The sequence below is a fragment of the Salvelinus fontinalis genome, chromosome 2 (genome assembly GCF_029448725.1).
Source record: "Salvelinus fontinalis isolate EN_2023a chromosome 2, ASM2944872v1, whole genome shotgun sequence".
Taxonomy (NCBI): Eukaryota; Metazoa; Chordata; class Actinopteri; order Salmoniformes; family Salmonidae; genus Salvelinus; species Salvelinus fontinalis.
The window spans coordinates 33,423,231-33,445,674 of record NC_074666.1 but is presented as its reverse complement, the minus strand read 5'-3'; the positions used below and the strand labels follow the sequence as shown (position 1 = coordinate 33,445,674).

The 22,444-nt window shown below is 44.0% G+C and overlaps 1 protein-coding gene across 6 annotated transcripts in view; it reads left to right on the top strand.

The window, feature by feature from the left end:
• The window catches only part of LOC129817366 (cell adhesion molecule DSCAM-like), a 140,790-nt gene that overhangs the window by 72,283 nt on the left and 46,063 nt on the right, over nt 1-22,444 (top strand). For 4 of the 6 annotated variants that reach the window (XM_055872563.1, XM_055872524.1, XM_055872528.1 and 1 more), the window contains 9 exons: nt 4,705-4,851; nt 5,076-5,354; nt 5,536-5,811; nt 6,818-7,114; nt 9,867-10,142; nt 18,856-19,134; nt 19,651-19,692; nt 19,998-20,117; nt 20,784-20,963. In XM_055872563.1, coding sequence (XP_055728538.1) covers nt 4,705-4,851; nt 5,076-5,354; nt 5,536-5,811; nt 6,818-7,114; nt 9,867-10,142; nt 18,856-19,134; nt 19,651-19,692; nt 19,998-20,117; nt 20,784-20,963 — 1,896 coding nt within the window. The remainder of the gene's footprint in view (nt 1-4,704; nt 4,852-5,075; nt 5,355-5,535; nt 5,812-6,817; nt 7,115-9,866; nt 10,143-18,855; nt 19,135-19,650; nt 19,693-19,997; nt 20,118-20,783; nt 20,964-22,444) is intronic. The other 2 variants (XM_055872544.1, XM_055872536.1) reach the window with 1 other exon arrangement.

Genomic DNA, 22,444 nt, shown 5'->3' with positions numbered 1-22,444 from the left:
TGTAAGATATCACATCTACTGAGGAGTGTAATTGGTTTAGAAAACACTAGGATTCCATTCTCCTCTGCTATAAGGTTTAGCAGAGATGATGTGTTTGTCTAGCATGCAAGTACACACACACACACACACACACACACACACACACACACACACACACACACACACACACACACACACACACACACACACACACACACACACACACACACACACACACACACACACACACACACACACACACACACACACACACACGGATGCGCACACACTCTCCTTTCCCCCTCATTTTACCAGTGGTTGCTTGTCACACACAACTGCATTTAAATCACAAGCTGAAAAGCCCTTCAGGATATCAAATCCATGCTCTAACTAGGTCAACGCTCGCTCCTCACAATGCACTGCTGCTGCTGCATCCTCCTCGCCTCCCTTTCTCTCTCCTTTTCTATCTGCACTACATGACCAAAAGTATGTGGACACATGCTTGTTGAAGATCTCATTTCAAAATCATGGGCATTAATATGGAGTTGGCCCCCGCTTTGCTGCTATAACAGCCTCCACTCTTCTGGGAAGGCTTTCCACTAGATGTTGGAACATTGCTGCAGGGACTTGCTTCCATTCAGCCACAAGAGCATTAGTGAGGTCGGCCACTGATGTTGGGCGATTAGGCCTGGCTCGCAGTCGTCGTTACAATTCATCCCAAAGGTGTTCAATGTGGATGAGGTCAGGGCTCTGTGCAGGCCAGTCAAGTTCTCCCACACTGATCTCGACAAACCATTTCTGTATGGTCCTCGCTTTGTGCACGGGGGCATTGTCATGCTGAAACAGGAAAGGGCTTTCCCAAACTATTGCCACAATGTTGGAAGCACAGAATTGTCTAGAATGTCATTGTATGCTGTAGCGTTAAGATTTCCCTTCACTGGAACTAAGGGGCCTAGCCCGAACCATGAAAAACAGCCTCAGACCATTATTTCTTCTCCACCAAACTTTACAGTCGGCACTATGCAATTGGGCAGGTAGCGTTCTCCTGGCGTCGGCAAACCCATATTCGTCTGTCGTACTGCCAGATGGTGAAGCAAAAGAACGTGTTTCCACTGCTCCAGAGTCCAATGGCGGTGAGCTTTACACTACTCCAGCCGATGCTTGGTATTGTGCATGATGATCTTAGGCTTGTGTGTGCCTACTCGACCATAGAAAACCATTTCATGACACTCCCAACGGAGAGTGCTTGTGGTGACGTTGCTTCCAGAGGCAGTTTGGAACTCGATAGTTAGTGTTGCAACAGACGATTTTTACATGTGACGCGCTTCAGAACTCGGTGGTCCCATTCTGTGAGCTTGTTTGGCCTACCACTTCGCGGCTGAGCCGTTGTTTCTCCTCTATGTTTCAACTTCACAATAACAGGACTTGCAGTTGACTGGGGCAGCTCTAGCAGGGCAGAAATTTGACAAACTAACTTGTTGGAATTGTTGCGTCCTATGACGGTGCCACTTTGAAAGTCACTGAACTCTTTAGTAAGGCCCTTCTACTGCCAATGTTTCTATGGAGATTGCATGGCTGTGTGCTCGATTTTATACACCTGTCAGAAACGGGTGTGGCTGAAATAGCCGAATCCACTAATATGAAGGGGTGTCCACATGCTTTTGTATATACAGTGCATTCGGAAAGTATTCAGACCCCTTGACTTTTTCCACATTTTGTTACATTACAGCCTTATTCTAAAATGTATAAAATTGTTTTTTATCCTCATCAATCTACGCACAATACCCTATAATTACAAAGCAAAAACAGGTTTTTAGAAATGTTGGCAGATTATAAAAAATTATAACTGTCACGACTTCTGCCGAAGTCGTTGCCTCTCCTTGTCCGGGCGGTGTTCGGCGGTCGACTTCACCGGTCTTCTAGTCATCATCGATCCATTTTTCATTTTCCATTGGTTTTGTCTTGTCTTCCCACACACCTGTTGTCAATCCCATTTCATTACCTGTTGTGTATTTAACCCTCTGTTTCCCTTCATGTGTTTGTCAGAGATTGTTCGTTGTCAAGTGTTGTGTGTTTTGTGTATAAGTGTGCGATGGGTCTTCATACCCAGATTTTGTATTATATTTTTTAGTGAGTGTTATGGAGCTTATTACTGGAACTTTTATTAAAGTACTCCATGCTACACTCTATTTTGACTCTCCTGCGCCTGACTTCCTCTGCCACTTATACACGCCATTGTGACAATAACTGAAATATTACATTTTCATTTTCAGACTCTTTACTCAGTACATTGTTGAAGCACCTTTGGTAGCGATTACAGCCTTGAGTTTTCTTGGGTATGACGCTACAAGCTTGGCACATTTGTATTTGGGGAGTTTCTCCCATTCTTCTCTGCAGATCCTCTCAAGCTCTGTTAGGTTGGATGGGGAGCGTTGCTGCGCAGCTAATTTCAAGTCTCTCCAGAGATGTTCGATCGGGTTCAAGTCCGGGCTCTGGCTGGGCCACTCAAGGACATTTAGAGACTTGTCCAGAAGCCACTCCTGCGTTGTCTTGGCTATGTGCTTAGGGTCATCGTCCTGTTGGAGGGTGAACCTTCGCCCCAATCTGAGGTCCTGAGAGCTCTGGAGCAGGTTTTCATCAAGGATCTCTCTATACTTTGTTCCGTTCATCTTTCCCTTGTTCCTGACTAGTCTCCCAGTCCCTGAAAATAATTCCCACAGCATGATGCTGCCACCACCATGCTTCACCGTAGGGATGGTTCCAGGTTTCCTCCATACATGACGCTTGGCATTCAGGCCAAAGAGTTCAATCTTGGATTCATCAGACCAGAGAATCTTGTTTCTCATGGTCTGAGAGTCCTTTTGGTGCCTTTTGGCAAACTCCAAGCGGGCTGTCATGTGCCTTTTACTGAGGAGTGGCATCCATCTGGCACACTCTACCATAAAGGCTTGATTGGTGGAGTGCTGCAGTGATGGTTGTCCTTCTGGAAAGTTCTCCCATCTCCACATAGGATCTCTGGAGCTCTGTCAGATTGACCATCGGGTTCTTGGTCACCTCCCTGACCAAGGCCCTTCTCCCCCGAGTGCTCAGTTTGGCCGGGCGGCCAGCTCTAGAAAGAGTCTTGGTGGTTCCAAACTTCTTCCATTTAAGAATGATGTAGGCCACTGTTTTCTTAGGGTCCTTCAATGCTGCAGAAACGGTTTGGTACCCTTCCCCAGAGCTGTGCCTCAACACAGCTCTACGGACAATTCCTTCGACCTTGGTTTTGCTCTAATGCTCTACGGACAATTCCTTCGACCTTGGTTTTTGCTCTAACATGCACTGTCAACTGTGGGACCTTATATAGACAGGTGTGCGCCTTTCCAAATCATGTCCAAACAATTGAATTTACCACAGGTAGAGTTCAATTTCGAGTCTCATAGCAAAGGGTCTAAAAACGTATGTAAATACATTTTCCGTTTTTTATTTTTAATGAATGTGCAAAAGTCTAAAGACCTGTTTTCTCTTTGGCATTATGGGCTATTGTGTGTAGATTGATGAGGAAAATGTTTTATTTAATCCATTTTAGATTAAAGCTGTAACATAACAAAATGTAGAAAAAGTCAAGGGATCTGAATACTTTCCAAATGCACTGTTATAGTAAATATATCTTTCTTTCTCTCTATTTCACCTTCTCTCTGTATTTCATCTTCTCCTTCTTCATTTCAACTCTCCTCTTTCTATCAAATGTAAAATATCACAAGGTTGAATCAATATTCTTTAATTAAACATCAAGGACATGAACACAGGTTCGTTACTGCCTTCTATGTATTATTGTAGCATTCTGCACAAAGGCCAATGCAATACAGTATGTCACATTACTCATTTTTCCCTTTCTATATCAAAAAGAAAATGGGGTCAAAATAGTGTAGATTGTTGCAGTGCTGTAATGGGTTTTGTGTTTTACAGACAGTATTCAATAAGAGGTGTTGGTCACTGTTCCAGTTCTCATAGCTTCAACACTGACTGGCATAGATGGGAAGGAAATGGGAGGTACTGTGAACATGCCATTCGCAACCCCATCCTAAACAGCATCCTCCATCATCTCTGTCTGAGGAATATCCTCCCAGCTTCTGCTATGACAGCTCCGGCAGCTATCAGGCATTAGTCCTCCTAAACGTTGACGACCTCCCCCCATTTCCAGTTTTCCCACGAATTAGCATGATATTAGCACATCCGACCTGAGCTACGCCGCGGTGCCACATCAAAGCGCTGTGTGATCTCTGTCCCTGGATCTCTCTGCTTTAGTCTGAAAGAGAGAGAGTTCCGCCAGAGAGAGAGAGCAGAGCGATGAGCTATGTGATAACGAGCGGTGTTAGACTGCCACAACACACAGCCGTGTCACATTCCCTCTCAGATGTGTTCAGCTAAATGGGCTGGAGCAGATGCTCAGTGTCTGTAGTCTCGTCGCCAGGCACATCACAGAAGACAACTCTGCAAATATTTACCAAGCCACATGGATATTCTATATCAAGTTTTGCTAGGGCTGTTTTTAGTGTTTTTATTTGTTGAATCATATCTGTACATGCAGGATGATTCTGATACCACTCTGTTGTGAATGAAAAAGTAAAAGAAAGTATATATGCCACACAGCTTTATGGTTGTACAGTATGTTGCTACTAAGCTACATAAGCAGGTTGAATGCTGCATATGTCTAACGATTAGCTGTGTCTTGTTATGTTGCAGCGCCTCGGTTCCTCATTGCCTCCACGGGAGCCCTGTACATCCTGGACGTGCAAAATGAGGATGGATTGTATAACTACAGGTGTATGACACGCCACCGCTACACAGGAGAGACCAGGCAGAGCAACAGCGCACGCCTCTTTGTGTCAGGTATGCAGAGGGACAGTACAGCTTGGATACCAGTCTGTTGTGCAAGTTTGAGTGCCAATGATAGCCTGGAATACACTCCGAATATCAGTAGGTTTCACTATTGTTTCAATTCACTCCTTCAATCTGGACCTGCTCCAAGCTAGTCAACTGAGTGTTGCTAACAATGCATACTTTTGACCAAAATATTGCATTTCTCTCACCTTTTGCCATTGCTCCTCCCTCAGACCCCTCCAACTCGGCGCCGGTCATCCTGGATGGCTTTGAGCGTCGCGAGGTGATGACATCACACCGGGTGGAGCTACCGTGCAAGGCGTCTGGTCACCCGGCCCCGAAGTACCGCTGGCTGAAGGACAACCGTCCGCTAGAGCCGGACAGCCGCTTCAGGCAGAGTGTGACGGGCCTGCTGATCGAGAGGGCGCAGCCCAGCGACAAGGGAAGCTACGTGTGTGAAGTGTGGAACAGCTATGGCAACGCAGAGGTGGTGGGGAGGCTGCAGGTCAAAGGTCAGTAATAGACTGTGTGCAGCATGTTGTGCCAAATGTACAGTATATTTGTTGTTAATCTGTTAATTGTATATCTGAAATACTGTTCAGAGTTGGATACTGTTCAAAGTTCCTACATTTTTAGCTGATATACAGTATGTCACATTGACAAGAGAATATAAGCCCCCTCTCCCTCTTCCAGAGCCCCTGAAGGCAGTGGTCAGCCCGAGGAAGGTGAAAGGCAGCGTGGGTAGCCAGGTGTCTCTGTCGTGCAGCGTGAGTGGCTCGGAGGAGTACGACCTGTCCTGGTACCGGAATGGAGAAATTATCTACCCTGGGAACAGTGTTCGTATGACTGGCAACAACCGGGAGAACCTGGTCATGGCTGGGATGGCTAAGAGTGATGGAGGAGCCTACCAGTGCTTCGCTAGGAAAGGCAAGATGTCCGCCCAGGACTTTGTCCAGGTCATTCTGGAAGGTCAGTACTCTCAGTGGATGTCTGTGTGGTCAGGGGGTTAGCAATATTACTTTCAATCGCAGCAGAAAACCTATGTGTTTCTGTTTTTGGGTAGTTGTGTGTTTTTAGTGTGTATGTGCATGTGAGCATTGTGTGGCCATATATCTGTGTGTGAGTGTCCATGCATGTAAGTGTGTGTTTGCCTGCATGTGTTTTTTTGTGTGACTGCAGAATTGGGGAACACCAACCATTGATCAGGTGTGCGTGTGTGAGTGCTAATGAGAGCTGCAGTAAAGCCCTGCCCACAGCCCCTATGATTAGATTATCTGAACAAGCCTCACATTGCTCGCATGGCCTGAACTCCGTTGCTGTGGCAACTGTCTCCTGTGGCCATGGACCAATATAAAGAGGGTATTGATAATCTATAATGAGGAGGAGGAGGAAGAGGAGGGGGAGGAGGAGTAGGAACAATTCCAAATCCTCTCTCCACTGAGATATACAGTATTCGTGTGAATGGACATTGTGTGTGCTCATCATGATCCTTTGATGCATGTGACTTGAGGTCAACAGTTTTTTTTTTATCCCTGATTTACTGTATCTGGCAAAGAGACAATGTAATGAATTCTCCTTTTATTAACTAGACATACTAGACATATATCTAGGATCAGTCGAACCAAACCTAATCATCACCTTGACCTTAAAGGAAAACTCCACCCAAAAACTATCTTTTGGTATTTGTTTCATTGGTCCATTGTTGATATAGTCCCAATCATCAGCAATCAACTTTTCAAGATATGTAACTTTCAAAATACAGAAATATGACCTGAATGATGTTGACAAGCAAAACATTTTGGGAATATATCAACAATGGACCAATGAAACAAATACGAAAGAATACTGTAGTTTTGGGGTGGAATTTTCCTTTAAGGGGGATAAAATGCATCTGACTTTAGATTGGTATCTAGATCAACTAGAACAAAGTCTCTTTAACTCTAACCCACCTCCCATCTTGTCCCCCTCTCTCCAGACGGCACGCCCAAGATCATCTCTTCCTTCAGTGAGAAAGTGTTTGGAACCAACGAGTTTGTGTCACTGTTCTGCACGGTGAAAGGCACACCGGAGCCCAGGGTGATGTGGACGCTGGACGACGATCCAGTCATCAGGGACTCCCGCCACCGCATCGGCCACTACACCAACCAGGAGGGCCATGTGATCAGCCACCTGAACATCAGCCAGACAACAGGGCCAGACGGGGGGGTCTACCGGTGCATCTGCAACAATTCGGCCGGGGCGGTCTCCTACCAGGCGCGAATAAACGTAAGAGGTGCTTGTCAGATCAGCTCCTCCAAAACAATTACATTTTACACATATATGAATTTATGAATGAATTTGTTGTTGTTTTTGTTGTTTTTCCTGATGCATGTGTTTTATTCCAAAGCTCCTTTGAGAGTGCCTGACTAACCTCTTTCGTGCTTGTTTCAGGGTCTCCTTGTTGTTTGTGTGTGTTGTGTCTTAGTTGTGTGTTAGTTGTGTGTTCTGTGTGTGTTGTCTGTTAAATGTGTGATCTGTGTGTGTTGTGTGTTATTTGTGCGTTAGTTGTATGTAAAGTGTGTGGTGTGTTTTAATTGTGTGTTAATTGTGTGTTCTGTGTGTGTTGTATGTTAGTTGTGTGTTGTGTGTGTTGTGTGTTCTGTGTGTTCTGTGTGTGTGTTAGTTGTGTGTTCAGTGTATGTTGTGTGTTAGTTGTGTGTTAGTTGTGTGTTCTGTGTGTGTTGTGTGTGTGTGTTGTGTGTTCTGTGTGTGTTGTGTGTTAGTTGTGTGTTAGTTGTGTGTGGTGTGTGTTAGTTGTGTGTTCTGTGTGTGTTGTGTGTTAGTTGTGTGTTCAGTGTGTGGTGTGTGTTAGTTGTGTGTTCTGTGTGTGTCAGTTGTGTGTTCTGTGTGTGTTGTGTGTTATTTGTGCGTTAGTTGTGTGTAAAGTGTGCAGTGTGTTTTAATTGTGTGTTCTGTGTGTGTTGTGTGTTAGTTGTGTGTTCTGTGTGTGTTGTGTGTGTGTGTTGTGTGTTAGTTGTGTGTTCTGTGTGTGTTGTGTGTGTTTTGTGTTCTGTGTGTTCTGTGTGTGTTGTGTGTTATTTGTGTGTTAGTTGTGTGTTCAGTGTATGTTGTGTGTTAGTTGTGTGTTGTGTGTGTGTGTGTGTGTTGTGTGTTAGTTGTGTGTTCTGTGTGTGTTGTGTGTTAGTTGTGTGTTTTGTGTGTGTTGTGTATTAGTTGTGTGTGGTGTGTGTTAGTTGTGTGTTCAGTGTGTGGTGTGTGTTAGTTGTGTGTTCTGTGTGTGTCAGTTGTGTGTTCTGTGTGTGTTGTGTGTTATTTGTGTGTTAGTTGTGTGTTCAGTGTGTGTTATGTGTTAGTTGTGTGTTGTGTGTGTTCTGTGTATGTTGTGTGTTAGTTGTGAGCCATTTTTTTGTTTCGTTCCTTCTTGTTTTGTTTACGTATGTCACAAATATGTGTATGTGTGTGCATGTGTGTCTGTGTTTTTGTACATGTGTCTGTGTGTGAGCGTGTTCTATCTGGTCTGGTTTCCCCTACGGTCGTTCTGTCTGTGTCGATGTGTGTATCTTTGTGTCAACTAGCTCCCCAGTCTGTCTGTACCCATCTTTTTCCTTTTGATTTAATTTCCTATTCAAAACATGCCAGATTATCCTAGGGGCTCGTATAGTGCTGCGATCATCACTCACTGGTGTCAGCGGTAACTTCTCTAATGCCCTACTCCCTACCTAACATTCGCTGATGGCTTTATATTGGGACGCCATTAAGTTGATTTACACTAGCACTAGCATTTGACTGAGGAGCAATCTACACTCAGCAGGGAGGTGCCAGGCAGCTCTATAGCCAGCTACTGTAAAACTGATTGTCGCCATGGTTACTAGGGGTATATCTAGAGACTCCAGGCCCGTCATCCTCCACTCAATGCTAATTCATTACGTTATAAAGGCTCAAAACAGAGAAGTATAGGCCTATGGTCTGTGTTACATATTGGATAACTAATTTTGATGGTTTGCCCACTGGAAAGCACAATGATGTAGCTAAGCATGGGCTTAGTGAGGGGATGCTAAAGACTCCAGTTCAGTAGGTTAGCTAGAAGAGAGCGGAGCTGAGCAGAGTGTCCATGGCTTCTGAATGCAGCCTGAGCGTAGAAGATAAATATCCACAGGTGTCATTGCAGAGACAGTGTAATGACTGTTTCTCACATTGATTGCTTCTTAATCATGCTAAAGAGAGTAGCAACGTGGATGCCTTTACACACCACCACAGATTTAGTTCAACTGTTCTATCTAGCTACAGTACCTAACTCTAGATTTGTACCTTTCTGTCAAGTGTTAGTTTTCCTATGGCTCCTAAAGGCAATACAGGATGGATTGGGTAACTGTCATCTATCTACAGTATGTTAAATATCCTAATAGTCAGACATTATCCCTGGTAGGGTCTGTATTATAGAGCTGTGTTGGTTACATGCTGTTGGTTTTCCAGCAGTGTGAGAGAGCGAGCAGGGGGAACATGAGTAATGCTTTTGATAATATGTTCATAAGTGGAGAGTGGGAACATTTTGCTCTAATGCTTGTCAAATGCAATCATGCCTGGCGTCTAGCAGGTGCTAGAACAGTGTGATAATATTCACTTCACCTCGGAGAGTTTAAAATAGGAAAGTAGGTACACGCCCTCTGGAACACTCAGCTATGGATTGGTCCCAGTAACGAGGAACTAGGGTGATTTTATATTACTATTATTCAATGAGATTTATGTAAATTATTGCCTTCTATTTCCTAATTACAGGAAAAAGAGGTGTTGATATTATACTAATAGTAGGATATTGTAGTCTGAGCACTGAGCAAGTCCCAATGGAGTATATTATTTTAATATGCGTTACAATCTCCAATAAATGTTGTCCTTGTCTTTCAGAATGAATCCCTGTCTGTCTCCATGGTTTCTGACACACTTAAACATCTCAAACTTCTAAAGTTTCACATTTCTCAGCCTCAAAATCATTTTAAGAGAGGTATTTCTCTTCTGTCTCCATTAAGGGCCTGCCAGCATACGACCAATGAAAAACCTCACCGCCATTGCTGGGCGGGACATGTACATTCACTGCCGCGTCATTGGCTACCCGTACTACTCCATCAAATGGCACAAGGACGCCAACCTGCTCCCCTATAACCACCGGCAGCGGGCATTTGAGAACAATGGCACGCTAAAGCTGTATGATGTACAGAAGGATGTGGATGAGGGAGAGTACACGTGTAGCGTGCTGGTCTCACCTTCTCTCTCCACCAGCCAAAGTGTGCACGTCAGTGTGAAAGGTACAGTATGCACTCAAACCTTTAGCCTACTCAGTTAAAGATACAACCCAGGGGTCACAACCTGTAGAGCTATCTGCGGGCGTTATGCTACGTTCATAACCAAGTAGCAAGGTGATAATTACCAGTTGTGAGGATGTAAATTCAGGCAATGGCATCTAGAATAGGCTACCTGTCGCCCCTCTAACACACATGATTCTACTCATGATCTACTCATCAGGACCTAGATTTGATGAATCAAGTGTGTTACAGCCTCTTGTATAGGCACTTTACAGATATATGCCATAATCAGTAAAAGGTATGGCTCTTACAATCAAATCAAATTGTATTTTTCACATGCTTCGTAAATAACAGGTGTAGACTGACAGTGAAATGCTTACTTACAGTGCCTTGCAAAAGTATTCATCCCCCTTGGCATTTTTTCTATTTTGTTGAATTACAACCTGTAATTAAAATGGATTCACCCCCTTTGCTATGAAGCCCCTGAATAAGATCTGTCACATGATCTCAGTATATATACACCTGTTCTGGAAGGCCCCAGAGTCTGCAACACCACTAAGCAAGGGGCACCATCAAGCAAGCGGCACCATGAAGACCAAGAGCTCTCCAAACAGGTCAGGGACAAAGTTGTGGAGAAGTACAGATCAGTTTTGGGTTATAAAAACTTTGAACATCCCACGGAGCATCATTAAATCCATTATTAAAATGTGGAAAGAGTATAGCACCACAACAAACCTGCCAAGAGAGGGCTGCCCACCAAAACTCACGGACCAGGCAAGGAGGGCATTAATCAGAGAGGCAAAAAGGAGACCAAAGATAACTCTGAAGGAGCTGCAAAACTTCACAGCAAAAATTGGAGTATCTGTCCATAGGACCACTTTAAGCCATATACTCCACAGAGCTGGGCATTATGGAATAGTGGCCAGAAAAAAAATATTGCTAAAAGAAAAAAAATTGCAAACACGTTTGTTGTTCGCCAAAAGGCATGTGGGAGACTCCACAAACATATGGAAGAAGGTACTCTGGTCAGATGAGACTAAAATTTAGCTTTTTGGCCATCAAAGAAAATGCTGTCTGGTGCAAACCCAACACCTCTCATCACTTCTAGAACACCATCCCCACAGTGAAGCATGGAGGTGGCAGCATCATGCTGTGGGGATGTTCTTCATTGGCAGGGACTGGGAAACTGGTCAGAAATGAAGGAATGATCTTTAAGTCATACCACAGCTAAATACAGGGAAATTCTTGAGGGAAACCTGTTTCAGTCTTCCAGAGATTTGAGACAAGGATGGAGTTTCACTTTCCAGCAGGACAATGACCCTAAGCATACTGCTAAAGCAACACTCGAGTGGTTTAAAGGAAAACATTTACATGTATTGGAATGGCCTAGCCAGAACCCAGACCTCAATCCAATTGAGAATCTGTAGTATGATTTATAGATTGCTGTACACCAGCGGAACCCATCCAACTTGAAGGAGCTGGAGCAGTTTGTCCTTGGGCAAAAATCCCAGTGGCTAGATGTGCCAAGCTTATAGAAACATACCCCAAGGGACATGCAGCTGTAATTGCTGCAAAAGGTGGCTCTACAAAGTATTGACTTTGGGGGGTGAATAGTTATGCACGCTCAAGTTTTCAGTTTTTTTGTCTTATTTCTTGTTTATTTTAAAATAAAAAAATATTTTGCATCTTCAAAGTGGTAGGCATGTTGTGTAAATCAAATGATACAACCCCCCCCAAAATCAATTTTAATTCCAGGTTGTAAGGCAACAAAATAGTAAAAATGCCAAGGGGGGTGAATACTTTTGCAAGCCACTGTACGTGACCTTCCCAACAATGCAGACAAATCTAAAAAATAATATTTAAAAAAGTACATGAGGAATAAATACACAAAAAGTAACTTGGCTATATAGACAGTGATAAAGAGCTCCACCATGTGGTGGTCTCTAATAGAGGTGGCGGTTTACATATAGGTGCAACTGCCCCGGCGTCCTGGTAAGAGGACGGAAATGACCGGTAGGAGACAGGGATGCAGTTCACACATTATTTCCCCACTCAAGACAGGCACACACACACAGCAAACAGGAAGTGGACGAAGTTGAAGTGTTGTAGTGATAGTGATAGTGGTTTGTAGGTCAGTGACACGCTAACACTAGCGTGTGTTGAGAGAATCCAGGGCTGCAGAAGAAATGGTCAATGGGTTGTGGCCCAGCCATTGATGTGCAGGGCAGAGGTTTATGCTCCTCACTCTGCCACTGCTTGCTGAAGACTTACCCCGGACTGGGCTGGATTGTGCTTTTATACTTGTTCTGGTCACACCTGCTTGTTGGACAGATGTACTGTGGAGATGCAGTTCGGCAGGATCAAAGGTGGTGATGGGCGGTCAAATGTCCTAATCAGAGGTTGTGGCATGTAACTGGAGAGCTCCAGAGATGCAAACATAGTAGCCTGTAAACAATGGGATCCCATCCCCCGCCTCTGCTCTCTGCAGAGTCAGGGAGTCAGGCAGAGTTAGGTAGGCTATGTGTTTCAAGAGAGAGAGGGCTATGAGTTAGTTCATGAGAGGGACTGTAAGGGTTTTCTACACATGTGGTACAAATGCTGAGTTGATGTGCAAGGGTACGAGGTAATTGAGGTAGATATGTGCATATCATAATCAATCAAATTTTATTGGTCACATACAGATATTTAGCAGATATTATTGCGGGTGTAGCAAAATGCTTGTGTTCCCAGCTACAGCAGTGCAGTAGTATTTAACTGTGCAGTAGTATAAAAATCAATTCACAACAATACACACGAATCTCAAAGTAAAAGAATGGAATTAAGAAATATACACTGCTCAAAAAAATAAAGGGAACACTTAAACAACACAATGTAACTCCAAGTCAATCACACTTCTGTGAAATCAAACTGTCCACTTAGGAAGCAACACTGATTGACAATACATTTCACATGCTGTTGTGCAAATGGAATAGACAAAAGGTGGAAATTATAGGCAATTAGCAAGACACCCCCAATAAAGGAGTGATTCTGCATGTGGTGACCACAGACCACTTCTCAGTTCCTATGCTTCCTGGCTGATGTTTTGGTCACTTTTGAATGCTGGCGGTGCTCTCACTCTAGTGGTAGCATGAGACGGAGTCTACAACCAACACAAGTGGCTCAGGTAGTGCAGCTCATTCAGGATGGCACATCAATGCGAGCTGTGGCAAGAAGGTTTGCTGTGTCTGTCAGCGTAGTGTCCAGAGCATGGAGGCGCTACCAGGAGACAGGCCAGTACATCAGAAGACGTGGAGGAGGCCGTAGGAGGGCAACAACCCAGCAGCAGGACCGCTACCTCTGCCTTTGAGCAGGAGGAGCACTGCCAGAGCCCTGCAAAATGACCTCCAGCAGGCCACAAATGTGCATGTGCACCCCTTGTGAGACCATATGCTGACACATGCACATTTGTGGCCTGCTGGAGGTCATTTTGCAGGGCTCTGGCAGTGCACCTCCTTGCACAAAGGCGGAGGTAGCGGTCCTGCTGCTGGGTTGTTGCCCTCCTACGGTCTCCTCTACGTCTCCTGATGTACTGGCCTGTCTCCTGGTAGCGCCTCCATGCTCTGGACACTACGCTGACAGACACAGCAAACCTTCTTGCCACAGCTCGCATTGATGTGCCATCCTGGATGAGCTGCACTACCTGAGCCACTTGTGTGGGTTGTAGACTCCGTCTCATGCTACCACTAGAGTGAAAGCACCGCCAGCATTCAAAAGTGACCAAAACATCAGCCAGGAAGCATAGGAACTGAGAAGTGGTCTGTGGTCACCACCTGCAGAACCATTCCTTTTTTGGGGGTGTCTTACTAATTGCCTATAATTTCCACCTTTTGTCTATTCCATTTACACAACAGCATGTTAAATTTATTGTCAATCAGTGTTGCTTCCTAAGTGGACAGTTTGATTTCACAGAAGTGTGATTGACTTGGAGTTACATTGTGTTGTCTAAGTGTTCCCTTTATTTTTTTGAGCAGTGTATAAATATTAGGACGTGCAATGTTGGAGTGCCATTGACTAGAATACAGTAGAATACAGTATATACATAGAAAATGAGTAAAACAGCATGTAAACATTATTAATAAATGTAATCAAACTATAATATTTCTTACGGAAAGAAGTGTGTTCAATAGGAAACTGATTTTAGCAGGTGCGTCTTGTCGAATTTCCAAGACTGTGTCCCTGTACTAAAACTGATATTTCTTATTCGTTTTGGAAGTTACAAGCCTGAAACCTTGAACATAGACTGCTGACACCCTGTGGAAGCCATAGGAATTGCATCCTGGGAGCTAGAACTCGGTATGCCCCTATACTTTCCATTGTAAGAGCATGGTCTCTCAAAATAAAATTCTGGTGGGGTTTTCTATGGATTTTCTCCTACCATATCTATTGTGCTATATTCTCCTACATTATTTAAACATTTCTACAAACATCAAAGTGTTTTATTTCCAATGGTACCAATTATATGCATATCCTGGCTTCAGGGCCTGTGCAACAGGCAGTTTACTTTGGCCACGTCAGTCAGGCGGAAATTGAGAAAAAAAGGGCCTAGCCCTAAAGTGACCAAGTGATCCTTTATTAAAGTGACCAGTGATTCCATGTCTATGTCAATAGAGCAGCAGCCTCTAAGGTGCAGGGTTGAGTAACCAGGTGGTAGCCAGCTATTAACAGTGACTAAGTTCAGGGCAGGTTACTGGGTGGAGGCCAGCTAGTGATGGCTATTTAACAGTCTGATGGCCTTGAGATAGTACCTGGTTTTCAGCCTCTCGGTCCCAGCTTTGATGCAGCTTTGATGGGGTGGCAGAAAGCCTAGTTGTTAGAGCGTTGGGCCAGTAACCGAGAGGTTGCTAGATCGAATCCCTGAGCTGAGAAGGTGAAAATATGTCGTTCTTCCCCTGAACAAGGCAGTTAACCCAGTGTTCCTAGGCTGTCTTTGTAAATAACTGACTTGCCTAGTTAAATAAAGGTTAAATAACTAAATAAAAGCTGTACTGACTTTGCCTTCTGGATGATAGTGGGGTTAACAGGCTGTGGCTTGGGTGGTTGATGTCCTTGATGATCTACTACTGTTGTGTAGGGATAAAGTGACTAGGCAAAAGGATAGATAATAAACAGTAACAGCAGCGTATGTGATGAGTCAAAAGAGTTTGTGTAAAAAGGGTCAATGCAGATAGTCTGGGTAGGTATTTGGTTAAGTATTTAGCAGTCTTATGGCTTAGGGGGAGACGCTGTTCAGGGTTCTTGCTGTGTGGTAGCAGAGAGAAATGTCTAGGGTGGCTGGAGTCTTTGACAATTTTTAAGGCCTTCCTCTGACACCGCCTGGTGTAGAGGTCCTGGATGGCAGCTGTAAAACTTTTTGAGGATCTGAGGGCCCATGCCAAAACTTTTCTGTTTCCTGAGGGGGAAGAGGTGTTGTCATGCCTTCATCCTGACTGTGTTGGCATGTGTGGACCATGTTAATTCCTTAGTGATGTGGACACTGAAGAACTTGAAGCTCTCGGCCCTCCGTTTCTTTTAGTCCACGATCAGCTCCTTTGTCTTGCTGACATTGAGGGAAAGGTTGTTGTCCTGGCACCACACTACCAGGTCACTGACCTCCTCCCTATAGGCTGTCTAATTGTCTTCATTGATCAGCAAACTTAACTTCTTATGGCTGCAGGGCGGTGCCGGTACACTTATGACAACAGCCACTTCAAGTGCAGGGCGCGAAATTCAAAAGATATTTTTTTTTAATATTTAACTTTCACACATTAACAAGTCCAATACAGCAAATGAAAGGTACACATCTTGTGAATCCAGCCAACATGTCCGATTTTTAAAATGTTTTACAGCGAAAACAGCACGTATATTTATGTTAGCTCACCACCAAATACAAAAAAAGGACAGACATTTTTCACAGCACAGGTAGCATGCACAAAGCCAACCTAACTAACCAAGAACCAACCAAACTAACCAACAAACAACTTCATAAGATGACAGTCTTATAACATGTTATACAATAAATCTATGTTTTGTTCGAAAAATGTGCATATTTCAGGTATAAATCATAGTTTGCATTGCAGCTACAATCAGAAATTGCACCGAAAGCAGCCATAATAATTACAGACACCAACGTCAAATACCTAATTACTCATCATAAAACATTTCTGAAAAATACATAGTGTACAGCAAATGAAAGACAGGCATCTTGTGATTCCAGCCAATATTTCCGATTTATTGAGTGTTTTACAGCGAAAACACAATATAGCGTTATATTAGCTTACCACAATAGCCAGAAAGACAAGCCATTTCCCAGTAGCAAAAGTTAGGGATCGTAACAAACCAGTAAAAGATATATATTTTTTGACTAACCTTGATATTCTTCATCAGATGGCAGTCCTATAACATCAGGTTATACATACACTTATGTTTTGTTCGAAAATTTGCATATTTAGAGCTGAAATCAGTGGTTACACATTGTGCTAACTTAGCTACTTTTTCCACAACGTCTAAACAGCAACGATATTTTTCTGACACGTTTTCTGACACACATAATCTGACCAAATAGCTATTCATAAACATAACTAAAAAATACATGTTGTATAGGAAATGATAGATCCATTAGTTCTTAATGAAATCGCAGTGTTAGAATTCTAAAAAATAACTTCATTACGACATCCAGCTTCGGTATAGCTGAGTACCCAAACGTTGGGCGCCGACACATGCACGACAGATATATGAAATAGCATCATAAAATGTTTCTTACTTTGGTGCTCTTCCATCAGAATGTTAGACAAGGTGTCCTTTGTCAAGAACAATCGTTGTTTGGATTTAGAACGTTAATTTTCCCTCTTGAATTAGCAAGCGCGCTAGCCAAGTGGCTCGAATCTCTCCATGTCAACAAACGGAAGAGAACGGAACACGGCAAAACTCCCGAAAAATGTTCAATAATCTGATGAAACAATATTGAAAAACATACTTTACGATGATATTGTCACATGTATCAAATAAAATCAAAGCCGGAGATATTAGTCGCCTATAACGGCAGCTAAACAGAAGGCAAATCCAAGTTCCCTTTCGCGCCTCCAGAAAACAGGAAATGGGCGGACACGTCATACAAAGAGCCTGTATTCCACTTCAGACCAAGATAAACACTAAATTTCTTCTCTCACCGCCTCTTGACATCCAGGGGAAGGTCTATGAAGTGCACGTATACTCTTACGTATCATGCCCATTTATAGGCAGGAAGTAGAACAGAGCCCCAATTTCAGACTTTCCACTTCCTGTTCAGGAAGTTTGTGCCAAATGAGTTCTGTTTGACTCACAGATATAATTCAAACGGTTTTAGAAACTAGAGAGTGTTTTCTATCCAATAGTAATAATAATATGCATATTGTACGAGCAAGAATTGAGTACGAGGCCGTTTGAAATGGGCACCTTTTATCTGGCTACTCAATACTGCCCCTTCAGCCCAAACAGGTTAATGATGGTGTTGGAGACGTGCGCAACCACGCAGTTGTGGGTGAACAGGGAGTACAGGACTAAGCACAAACACCTGAGGGACCCCTGTGTTAAGGGTCAGCGTGGTGGATGGGTTGTTGTCTACCCTCACCAACTGGGGGTGTCCTGTCAGGAAGTCCAAGGGATCCAGTTGCAGAGGGAGGTGTTCAGTCCCATGAGCTTGGAGGGCACTATGGTGCTGAGCTATAGTCGATAAACAGCATTCTCACATAGGTGTTCCTCTTGTCCAGGTGTGGATTGCAATAGAGATTGTGTCATCTGTGGATTTGTTGGAGCGGTATGCGAATTGGAGTGGGTCCAGGGTGTCTGGGATGATGGTGTTGATGTCAGCCATGACCAGCCATGACTTACATTGTAAAGGATCCCATCGTCAGCTGATCTGAACATTCACAGCAGCTATGCCTGTCTGCCAGTACACTACAGTACATAACCTCAGATGGCTCTCCCCACTGAGCACAGATGTCAATTAAACGTCTATTCCATGTTGGTTCAACATAATTTAATTGAAATTACATGGAAACAACAATGATTAAACCAGTTTGTGCCCAGTTGGTCGTTCCTCAATAATGGCGCTGCACAATTTGAAGTATCAGAAAGAACGTACCTATCGGAATCCTCTCTCACGGGTCTCGGCGGCGCAGCCACGTTAACATTTGTGCGAGGCGGGGGAAATCACGCCGACTGCGGCCCTAAACAAACCCCAGAACAACGACATTCCCACTGTACCTAATTTGCCTCTCAGCTGCTTAGCATTCTGAGGCTGCGGAGAGGAGAGGAAAAGAGCGGGAATCCCCAGGAGCCCATTATGCTTACTTTGTTGTGAATTAAATAATTGTTGAAGTGCCGTTTATTCCAATGTTATTTTAAATTATGAATTCTTCAAAGCATCTGCTTCACACCATGGCTATAGTGTCCCCAGAGAGAGAGAGAGACAGAGGAAGAGAGAGAGAGAGAAAGAGGGAACAAGGGAGAGGTAGAGGACAGCCAGCCTCTCCGCAAGGGGAAATGTAATTAATTTCTCTCTCTCATCTGCATCTCCATGGTGTTAAGCCATGCTATTAATACGTTTATAAACTAGATGGGGATGAGGATGGTTGATCAGAACTAACTAAGTTGAATCCTTGCTTTAAGATACAAACATAAATACCCTTGCCTTAACTCTACCCGTCTCTTTCTCCTGCAGTTCCCCCCACCATCCATCCCTTCGAGTTCCCTCGTTTCTCTATTGGCCAACGTGTGTTCATTCCGTGCGTGGTGATGTCAGGTGATCAGCCTGTCTTCATCACCTGGCAGAAGGACGGTCGGCCAATCCCGGCCAGCCTCGGCGTAACTATCGACAACATAGACTTCACCAGCTCCCTACGTATCTCCAACCTGTCTCTCCTGCACAATGGCAACTACACCTGCATCGCACGCAACCAGGCCGCCACCGTGGAACACCAGAGTCAGCTCATCGTCAGGGGTGAGGAGGGGGGAGGGAGAGGGTGAGGAGAGGTGAGGAGGGAGGAGGGGGGGGGGGGGGGGACAGGGATGGAGACAGGTGAGGAGGGGAGAGGGGTGGGGGGGAGGGGGGAGGAGGGAGAGGGAGAGGTGTGAGGAAGGGGATGGAGAGTGGTGAAGAGGGGAGAGGGGTGAGGAGGGGAGAGAGTTGAGGAGGGAGAGGGGTGAGGAGGGGGATGGAGAGCAGTGAGGAGATGAGAGGGTGAGGAGGGGAGAGGAGAGAGAGGGGTGAAGAGGGAGAGGGGTGAGGAGGGGGATGGAGAGCAGTGAGGAGATGAGGGGAGAGGAGGGAGAGGGGTGAGGAGAGGAGAGGGGTGGGGGGAAGATGTGGAGAGGGGTGGGAGGGGGAGGGAGGGAGTTGATGTGGTGAGAGAGGGGGGAGAAGGATGACACCATTCAAAGATATGAGTCGAGAAGGTATTTGCTAGTTTTTCCAGTATTCTCCAAGAGTAAACTCTCTTCATATGTTCCCCTACAGTTGGAGTGGATCCAAATCAACCTACCACTAGGCCTATGTTGGGTATAGCAAAAGAAAACCTATATGCTAAAACAAAATATAACCCTAATCCCAATAGCAGTGTTGCACGTGCTGTTTTACTGTAATCTTTTAATGTTGTGATGTGAGATGCCACTTATTCCACTACTGGGCTAATACGCTAACCCACTCGTTAGCATTGGTTCTTCTTGTTTTTCTCTCACTTGGTGTGAAAATATAGCATTTCTAATTTGTTCTATTTAAGCCACAAGGTATTACAAACTCAAACTACAACACCATAACAGATTAACCCGTTTTAATTACCTTTTGTCTGTTGCTCTCCCAACCAGTCCCTCCAAAGTTTGTGGTGCAGCCCAAGGACCAGGACGGCATCTATGGAAAAGCTGTGATCCTCAACTGCTCTGCAGAGGGATACCCTGTCCCTACCATAGTGTGGAAGCACTCCAAAGGTAAATAGGCCAGAGTATAAAAGGATTGTGTTAAGTAGAGAGTTAATGTTTTGACATGGAGTGAAAAAGGGAGGTACTGCATGAACCTGTCCAAATAGAACACAGATGTTCCATTTCCATTGCAAAACGTTTTGCTACAGTGAGCACTACTTGAACATGACCCAGGATTAATTAAAAGCTACTCTTCTCCCTTCTGACCACTGTGATGATATGTTTACACACTTGGTTCATGATTGAGGATAAATACCCTTCTGTAACTGTGCATCTTCCATTTCCACTCCTTTGACTATCTTGCTGAATTGCATAAACACAACATTGTCCTACGGCAGGCTTTTTTTATTAAAGAGCATCTGTTTATGAGAGCCAACACAGCAAACACAGTGTCCACAGCCTTAAGGTTGAATGGTGAAAGCTCAGCGCTGCAACTCTAAACAAATGTAAAGAGGAAGAAGGGAAGGCAACATCTTCTCACATTACCGTAAAGGACAAAATGGAAATGTACTATCGTTTTTGTTACTGCAAAACATCCATCCATTATGTAATAATTCTTCATATTTTGGTCATAATCTATGCAATATGTGTTTTTAATACATCTTACATCTTCCCCCTCTCCTCTCTCTACCTCCCTCCACCTCTCCCTCTCTCCCTATATCCCTCCCTCTCTAGGTGCGGGGGTTCCCCAGTTCCAGCCTATAGCCTTGAACTCGGGCTTCCGTATCCAGGTGCTGGTCAACGGCTCTCTGCTCATCAAACATGTACTGGAGGAGGACAGCGGCTACTACCTGTGTAAGGTCAGCAATGACGTGGGAGCTGACGTCAGCAAGTCCATGTACCTCAACGTCAAAAGTAAGTCACTGAAGACCTATCTGTCATGGCTGTATACATGGACCTCAGTGTCAAATGGAAGACCCCCCCCTCCTATCCTGAAATGTATGTGTTCTCCAATGTAATTTAAAAAAAAAAATCATCCAAACTCAGTGTCAAAAGTAAGATCCCTCTTCCAGTCAGGATTATGTACCTTAATTAACCTCTTAACATATGGAATTGTTTTAAGATTGTCATACCACGGATCATTTAGATATTTTATTTGAATTTTAGGACCCCTTTCGGTATCAGTTAGTTTTTTGTATTATTTGATAAAATGTTGAATTTGACCTTTACTACCATAGCGCTTAGAAAATAATTGAATAACACATTCATAAATGGCAAACAAGACAGTCAAAAATACATAAAGGAATAAGGTATTGAAGTGTGTCCTTTATCTTGGAGATATAAGAAAGCTCAGGATATATTTAAGTTTTTTTGGACATATACTTAACCCGTTGTTTTTGTTGCCACAAAACTACCTCCATACTTCCATTCATTTGTATGGGTTACCTTCAGACGAGTCCTGTCGTAGAGCACAAAACTACCTCCATACTTCCATTCATTTGTATGGGTTACCTTCAGACGAGTCCTGTCGTAGAGCACAAAACTACCTCCATACTTCCATTCATTTGTATGGGTTACCTTCAGACGAGTCCTGTCGTAGAGCACAAAACTACCTCCATACTTCCATTCATTTGTATGGGTTACTTTCAGACGAGTTCTGTCGTAGAGCACAAAACTACCTCCATACTTCCATTCATTTGTATGGGTTACCTTCAGACGAGTCCTGTCGTAGAGCACAAAACTACCTCCATACTTCCATTCATTTGTATGGGTTACCTTCAGACGAGTTCTGTCATAGAGCACAAAACTACCTCCATACTTCCATTCATTTGTATGGGTTACTTTCAGACGAGTTCTGTCATAGAGCACAAAACTACCTCCATACTTCCATTCATTTGTATGGGTTACCTTCAGACGAGTCCTGTCGTAGAGCACAAAACTACCTCCATACTTCCATTCATTTGTATGGGTTACTTTCAGACGAGTTCTGTCATAGAGCACAAAACTACCTCCATACTTCCATTCATTTGTATGGGTTACCTTCAGACGAGTCCTGTCGTAGAGCACAAAACTACCTCCATACTTCCATTCATTTGTATGGGTTACTTTCAGACGAGTTCTGTCATAGAGCACAAAACTACCTCCATACTTCCATTCATTTGTATGGGTTACCTTCAGACGAGTCCTGTCGTAGAGCACAAAACTACCTCCATACTTCCATTCATTTGTATGGGTTACCTTCAGACGAGTCCTGTCGTAGAGCACAAAACTACCTCCATACTTCCATTTTTTTGTTTGAATAACCTTTAGACGAGTCAAAACAGAGCAAAACAGAGAGAGAGTCTCCCCTTTCCATAGTGGGGTCATAATAGTTTGTAGGCCAAACCGTTTGGACG